This window comes from Nansenia antarctica, assembly GCF_963989245.1.
Source record: "Nansenia antarctica genome assembly, chromosome: 2".
In the NCBI taxonomy this organism is placed as follows: domain Eukaryota; kingdom Metazoa; phylum Chordata; class Actinopteri; order Argentiniformes; family Microstomatidae; genus Nansenia; species Nansenia antarctica.
Genome location: NC_137675.1, coordinates 30719900 through 30727811, shown reverse-complemented (window position 1 = coordinate 30727811; position 7912 = coordinate 30719900). Strand labels below are relative to the sequence as shown.

The 7912-nt window shown below is 47.6% G+C and overlaps 1 protein-coding gene across 1 annotated transcript in view; it reads left to right on the top strand.

Annotated features, from left to right (window-relative positions):
- Positions 1–4791, top strand: part of LOC308150110 (condensin complex subunit 3-like) — a gene marked incomplete at both ends in the record, with an annotated part of 18734 nt that extends 13943 nt beyond the window's left edge. The window contains 4 exons of the mRNA XM_080522975.1: positions 212–379; positions 761–875; positions 3486–3561; positions 4665–4791. Coding sequence (XP_080379101.1) covers positions 212–379; positions 761–875; positions 3486–3561; positions 4665–4791 — 486 coding nt within the window. The remainder of the gene's footprint in view (positions 1–211; positions 380–760; positions 876–3485; positions 3562–4664) is intronic.
- Between the last annotated feature and the right edge of the window lie 3121 nt (positions 4792–7912).

Below are 7912 nucleotides of genomic sequence, written 5' to 3'. Positions count from 1 at the left end.
CTCCAACACTGAGGGTGTGTCTGATTGTAATTTGCACAGCATTTTGCACTTTTGATTTGCACTATTGATTCACTATTTGATTTACTTTACTCTATTATTGCGATTGCAATGCCAATGTTGAGGAACCTAAGCCAAATAATTTTACTCTTGTGTTCTTGTACAGTGAGGTGTAATAAAAGCAATTCTGTGTGTGCTCCCGTGCTCCCTGCAGGGGGTGAGTGTTCATGACTGCATGGCGGTGCGTGTGTGTGGGGAGATGCTGAACGACCCCACGGCCCCCGAGGTCCGCCTCTACGCCAAGACCCTCAGCAGCCTGGAGCTCAGCAGAGACCAGGGGACCAGGGGGGAACTGCTGTCACTACTGCACCAGGTCACACAGGTACACACACACACACACACACACACACACACTCACACACCTCAGCAGAGACCAGGGGACCAGGGGGGAACTGCTGTCACTACTGCACCAGGTCACACAGGTACACACACACACACACACACACACACACACACACCCCTCTGCAGAGACCCGCCCACCAGGACTGACCTCCTCACAATGCTGCACCAGATCACACAGGTACACACACACACACACACATACACACACACTCCTAACACAATTTGCTGCTGTATTTTTCTCATCTATTTTTATTTAATCATGACCCCCCCCCCCACTCTCACCGCTTCTTCTTTCTATTTCTCCCTCCCCTTTTCTCTTTTTCTCTCCCCCCTCCCCCCCCCCCCCCCCCCCTCCCTCTAGGAGGTGAAGGACCACGTGTGTCTGCGGGCCGTAGAGAAGCTGATTGGTCAGCTGCAGGACTTCAAGACCGACCTCAGCGCCACCGCGCTACAGGCTCTGGACATCAACGCTGACGGTACACACACACACACACACACACACACACACACAGAGTGCCCTTAAATACACACTGCCAGGGCTTAAAGTTCTCCGGCACGGTGCCGGATTTCCGGCGCGGGGGAATAAAAAAATAAATTATATATATATCACACGCTATTTGTTTACATCGTAATTTAAAGAGTCATCTTCAGCAAAGAGACAGTTCCGCCTACAAATGGTATCACATTGCTCAAGCCATCAGACGGGGGGAAGGACAGGAAGAGTTGAGTGTCGTCTGCGTAGCTGGGCTCTCCTACCACAGCTACGCAGACGACACTCAACTCTTCCTGTCCTTCCCCCCGTCTGATGTACACGTGGCAACCCGTATCTCAGCATGTCTCGCTGACATTTCAACTTGGATGGCTGACCACCATCTCAAGCTCAATCTTAACAAGACCGAGCTCCTCTTCATCCCCGGGAAAGCCTGCCCTCTCCAAGACTTCTCCATCACAGTGGAGAACTCTACTGTAACCCCCTCCCTGACAGCCAAGAACCTTGGAGTGATCCTGGATAACCGACTATCCTGCGCGGAGAACATTGCAGCAACGGCTCGCTCCTGCAGATTCCTCCTCTACAACATCAGAAGGATACGACCATTCCTTACCAGAGAGGCAGCGCAACTCTTGACCCAGGCACTGGTCATCTCCCGCCTGGATTACTGCAATGTACTCCTGGCTGGGCTCCCCGCTTCAGCCATTAGACCTCTGCAGCTCATCCAGAATGCTGCTGCCCGGCTGGTATTCAACCTCCCCAAATACTCGCATGTCACCCCTCTCCTTCGCACCCTGCACTGGCTCCCGATAGCAGCTCGCATCAGATTCAAGACCCTGGTGCTTGCATACCAGGCAGCTAAAGGGACAGCCCCTGCCTACCTGAAGGAAATGGTAACCCCCCAAACCCCTGCCCGCTCACTCCGTTCCTCCACCTCGGCTGGCCGACTGGCCCCACCTCCTCTACACAGCAGTCGGGCTGCCCGATCACGTCTCTTCACAACACTGGCTCCCCGCTGGTGGAATGAGCTCCCCACGGCCGTCAGAACGGCAGAGTCACTACCCATCTTCCGTCGTAGACTGAAGACCCATCTCTTCAGGTTACATCTTAACTGCTCCTCCTGAGACATCTTCTGACCCTCACCACTACGTCTCCTAAAGACACCCGCTTTCCCCTCTACTGTGTCCCTAAGAACTTCTACTGCCCCCCTTGTACTGTTTCTCAGTTTCTCCAGTAAAAAAAAAAAAAAAAAAAATTAATTAGTAGAAGGCGATAAATAGGGAGAAGGTTTTTCCTTCTATCAGTGGCCCCGGGCCCGAGCTAGAGTACTCTTCCTGCAACGAATAGTGGACTGCTGATTCACATGCTTAGTATTCAAATGTATTGATTGTAAGTCGCTTTGGAATAAGGCGTCTGCTAAATGCCAAAAATGTAAATGTAAGCCAACCAACGACTTCTAGCCAATCAGAGGCAGAGTAGTGGGGCGGGCCTTAAGTTGACTGCTGCTAGAAGGTTTGCTGACACACAAAGTACACACACACACTATGCCCATACTGGCAGTTCACACACTCACACATTCACACATACATACACACACAGCCACATACACACCCAGCCACGCACCCAGCCACACATACACACACATTCACACATACATACACACACAGCCACATGCACACAGCCACACATACACACACATTCACACATACATACACACACAGCCACATACACACCAGACACACCCAGCCTCTGGCTTTTCAGCGTAACAGGAGTGTTTCCCTCCTTCCTGTCTGACAGGAAGTACACAGCTACTCAGACAGGAAGTACACAGCTACTCAGACAGGAAGTACACAGCTACTCAGATAGGAAGTACACAGCTACTCAGACAGGAAGTACACAGCTACTCAGACAGGAAGTCCACAGCTACTCAGGCTACTCTCCTCCCTTAACACCATGATGCTGCTTTATGAGGACGCTCCTCAGTGGAGTAGAGAAATGCCCTATGGGCCTCACTAAGCTTCCCTCAACCCCCCAGATACAGCTCTGCTCATCTAGGGAGGAAATACACAATCAGGATGTGTGTGTGTGTGTGTGTGTGTGTGTGTGTGTGTGTGTGTGTGTGTATGTTACGGTACATGTGGGAAAACGGTACATGTGGGAAAACTAGGGTTAGGGTTAGGTGCTAGGGTGACTTGGTACATGCTGGCATGTCGAACCCTAATTCTAACCCTAACCCTACCCCTAACCCTAATCCTAACCCTAACCCTAACCGTAGCACCCTACCCCTAACCCTAATCCTAACCTTAACCCTAGCACCTAACCCTAACCCTAGTTTTCCCACATGTACCGTTTTACCACATGTACCGTAACACATACATATATATATATTCAATTGAATGGGGAAGTGTGTGGTGTATATTTCTTTATTTACTTATTTTCTTACTTCCTGATCTTCAGAGACGGCCAACGAAGACCCGGCCAAGTCTGTGAAGAGGCCCAGGAGAGGTGATGATGTCATACACACACTCAAATGACTCGGTCGGATCTAACTGTTGTATAATAATAGTGAATAACAGGATGTTGGCGTTGTGTGTAGGTGCGGGCCAGAAGAAGACCACCACCGCCAGGGGGGCCAGGAAGCCCAGCAGGACTGCAGAGTCCTCAGAGGAGAGGTGAGCCTGCTCTCTACCAATCAACACTTCCTGGGTCTGCTTCATCAGTTTCTCTGGGCCACACAGACCCAGTCAGTCATGCTGCGTTCAAGCACTCCTCTGAAATAGGACGGTCTGTCCTACATGTCAGACTGCAGCCTCCTGAGTTCAGCTCTCCGTCAACCATAACCCAGTCATGCTGCCTTCAACAGGGTATCCGCGGTGTCTTGAAAAGTATTCAAAGTTGCTAAATACATTTTGGGACAATCAAGACCCTTAATAAGTATTAAAAAAGTCTTATCACGATTTTATGAGGTCTTGAATTTTGTAGGTATTTTTCTGAATTAGACTCTGTCCAAAGAGTTTGAGTCCTAAAAACTTTGAGTAGAAGTTCGTGAATTTATTAGTTTTATTAAAAAAACAAAAGATGAACCGGAAATTGTGTTGTATGATAGTGGTCTAGTAGTCTATTGCAAACTAAAACTGTTAAGTTAAAGGTGTCAGTGATGTAAACGGTTACAGCTCGAAGTGGCGGTGAGGTCTGGAAAAATATTGACGAGGTCTATAAAAAGTATTAGAAAGGCATTGAAATTAACCTCAAGATTCCTGTATACACCCTGTTCAAGCACTCCTCTGAAATAGGACGGTCTGACATGTCAGTCTGCAGCCTCCTGAGTGAGCCTCTCTGAGCCGTGTCTGAATCAGCCGCTGAGGAGATCTGAGGACAGTCCAACGCTACATCTGGACAAGGGGGGGGGGGGGGGTCTTGAGGTCTTGAGTTTCCGAGGAGCACTTGAACGCACTGTTATTGTTTGTTTTATTCCCTTCTATGTTTGTGGATCATAACTTAATAGCTATAGCACAATGTGGGTTTGTTTTGTTCTCTGACTCTCTGTCTCACCCCTCCCTCTCTCCCTCCCTCTCTGTCTCCCTCCCTCTCCCTCCCTCTCTCTCTCCCTCCCTCTCTCCCTCCCTCTCTCTTTCTCCCTCCCTCTTTCTCCCTCTCTCTCCCTCCCTCCCTCTCTCTCTCTCTCCCTCTCTCTCTCTCTCCCCCTCTCTCTCCCTCCCTCTCTCTCTCCCCCCCTCTCTGTCTCCCCCCCTCCTCTCTCTCCCTCCTCCCCTAGTGATGGAGAGAATGTTCCAGACTCGGTGCCTGCGGCTCGCCCGTCCCGCCGGGCCAAGATGGCGGCGCTCGAGAAGACCCGCCTGGACCTCAGCGCCCTCATCAACCAGGAGGCCAACACCTCCTAGGGAAAGGTCATAGGTCATAAGGGGAGAGGAGAGGAGTGTAGGGGAGAGGAGAGGAGAGGAGAGAGGGGAGGAGAGGAGAGAGGGGAGGAGAGGAGAGGAGAGAGGGGAGGAGAGGAGAGGAGAGAGGGGAGGAGAGGAGAGGAGAGAAGGGAGGAGAGGGGAGGGGATGAGTTGAGGCTGTGGACGGATCACAAATATCTTCTGACTCTCTGTCTCACCCCTCCCTCCCTCTCTCTCTGCCTCCCTCTCTCTCTCTCTGCCTCCCTCTCCCTCCCTCCCTCTCTCACCTTCTCGAAAGGAGTCGAGGCCTTTGAGATCCATCCAGCCTGTGTGTGTGAGAGGACGTGGTGGTGTGTAGTTAGCTAGTTTAGGGGAGGATGTTGTAGATGTTGTAATTCATGCAACGGACTCAACCCTGTGAAAAAGATACCGTTCCTGATTCCGTTACGTGTGTTACAACGAGCCTGTCCTCCGATGTCTCCTGAGCCAGCTAGCGTTTCTTGATTTCCAACTGTAAAATCCCAAATATATTTCTCATTTTAATCTCAATAAAGAGTAACTTTCATATCCATGAAACAATAAGACTTTCCCATGATGTCTCTTCCTCTGCTAATCTCACTGCCTTCGCCATAAAGGTGTGAGTGAGTGAGTGTGTGTGTGTGTCTGTCTGTCTCTCTCTCTCTCTCTCGCTCTCTCTCTCTCTGTGTGTGTGTGTGTGTGTGTGTCTCTGTGTGTGTGTGTGTGTGTGAGAGTGAGTGTGTGTCTCTCTGTGTGTGCATGCGCAGAAATCGTCGGAAGGGTAATAAATGGCGTATATCATTGTAATGAGGACAATGAGCCTCTCTGATAGGACAACAGTATCCTGTGTGACGCTGTGTGAAGCCTGTTAGTTTGGTGTAGAGGACACACAGGACATTAGGGATGTAGCCTCGGTCAGTGGTTCTCAAACCTCTCCTCGGGGACCCCCAGCCACTCCACATACAGTATATGATCTGTTCCACCATCAGCACACCTGATCAGCAATTATGATGTGTACTTGATTAGTTGAATCAGGTGTGCTGGTGGTGGTGGAGGAACAGATCATATATGTGGAGCGGCTGGGGGTCCCCGAGGAGGGGTTTGAGAACCACTGACCTAGAGGACACTAGCAATGTAGCCTAGATTCCCCCCCTGAGACCCGTGTCCTACATCCAACAGCTGTTACTGAGCTTGTATGGTGGTGGGGGGGGGGGATTGTATGATAATAGAAAGATGTGATATACATATATATATATATATATGATATGAATGAGGGTAACAGGAGAGTAGTGTACACTGATGTTTGCTGTATGTACCCAGAAGCCTTAGGGAGAGAGTAGTGTACACTGATGTTGGTAGTATGTACCCAGAAGCCTTAGGGAGAGAGTAGTGCACACTGATGTTGGTAGTAAGTACCCAGAAGCCTTAGGGAGAGAGTAGTGTACACTGATGTTGGTAGTAAGTACCCAGAAGCCTTAGGGAGAGAGTAGTGTACACTGATATCTGCTGTGTGTTAACCACTAAGTCCCGACTTCGTCCACGACAACAACAACAACAACAACAACAGTTTTATCTCAAAATAATCTTTATTGTTCTAGTGACGAGAGTCTTTGTTACATCTGTAAGGGCCAGGTATAAAAAAAAATAAAAAATATACACCATAGACATATTTTTAAACATAGCACCAGGTAACTCCACTGAGGGGTAAGGTTGTATAGTCACAGAGGCCCTCACGTTGTTGTAATGGTAAGGTTGGATAGCTACAGAGACCCTACCATGTTGTAATGGTAAGGTTGGATAGCTACAGAGACCCTACCATGTTGTAATGGTTAATCACAATGACTTGTGAGAGGCGAGACGAAAGGGAGTTTTTTTCTGACCAGTTTTTCCCGACTTGGTCAAAACCTGTAACTGACTACATTTTCACCTGGGGCTGGTTGCATAAAGATAGACCCAGTCTTAGACTTAGACCTCACTTTAATAAAGATAGACCCAGTCTTAGACTTAGATCTGACTTTAATAAAGATAGACCCAGTCTTAGACTTAGATCTCACTTTAATACAGATAGACCCAGTCTTAGACTTAGATCTCACTTTAATAAAGATAGACCCAGTCTTAGACTAAGATCTCACTTTAATAAAGATAGACCCAGTCTTAGATCTGACTTTAATAAAGATAGACCCAGTCTTAGATCTGACTTTAATAAAGATAGACCCAGTCTTAGACTTAGATCTCACTTTAATAAAGATAGACCCAGTCTTAGATCTCACTTTAATAAAGATAGACCCAGTCTTAGACTTAGATCTCACTTTAATAAAGATAGACCCAGTCTTAGACTTAGATCTGACTTTAATAAAGATAGACCCAGTCTTAGACTTAGATCTCACTTTAATAAAGATAGACCCAGTCTTAGACTTAGACCTCACTTTAATAAAGATAGACCCAGTCTTAGACTAAGATCTCACTTTAATAAAGATAGACCCAGTCTTAGACTTAGATCTCACTTTAATAAAGATAGACCCAGTCTTAGACTTAGATCTCACTTTAATAAAGATAGACCCAGTCTTAGACTTAGATCTCACTTTAATAAAGATAGACCCAGTCTTAGACTTAGACCTCACTTTAATAAAGATAGACCCAGTCTTAGACTTAGACCTCACTTTAATAAAGATAGACCCAGTCTTAGACTAAGATCTCACTTTAATAAAGATAGACCCAGTCTTAGACTTAGATCTCACTTTAATAAAGATAGACCCAGTCTTAGACTTAGATCTCACTTTAATAAAGATAGACCCAGTCTTAGACTTAGATCTCACTTTAATAAAGATAGACCCAGTCTTAGACTTAGATCTCACTTAAAGTCAGTCTTGCTATAGACTCTAAAATGCTCTATGACTGGCTAAAGTAAGACTGACTTACGGCCAAGCTCCACCTGCTGCGTTGCGTCAACTCGCCATCGGCGTTGCGTCAACTTCCCGTTGTCCAAGCTCCACCTACTGCGTTGCGTCAACGTCAACGTTCTACTCTAGCTCCACTGGCATTTTTTGTATACGGGAGTAATTTCACCCTTGACTGCAATATGTCCACAACAATAACAACATCA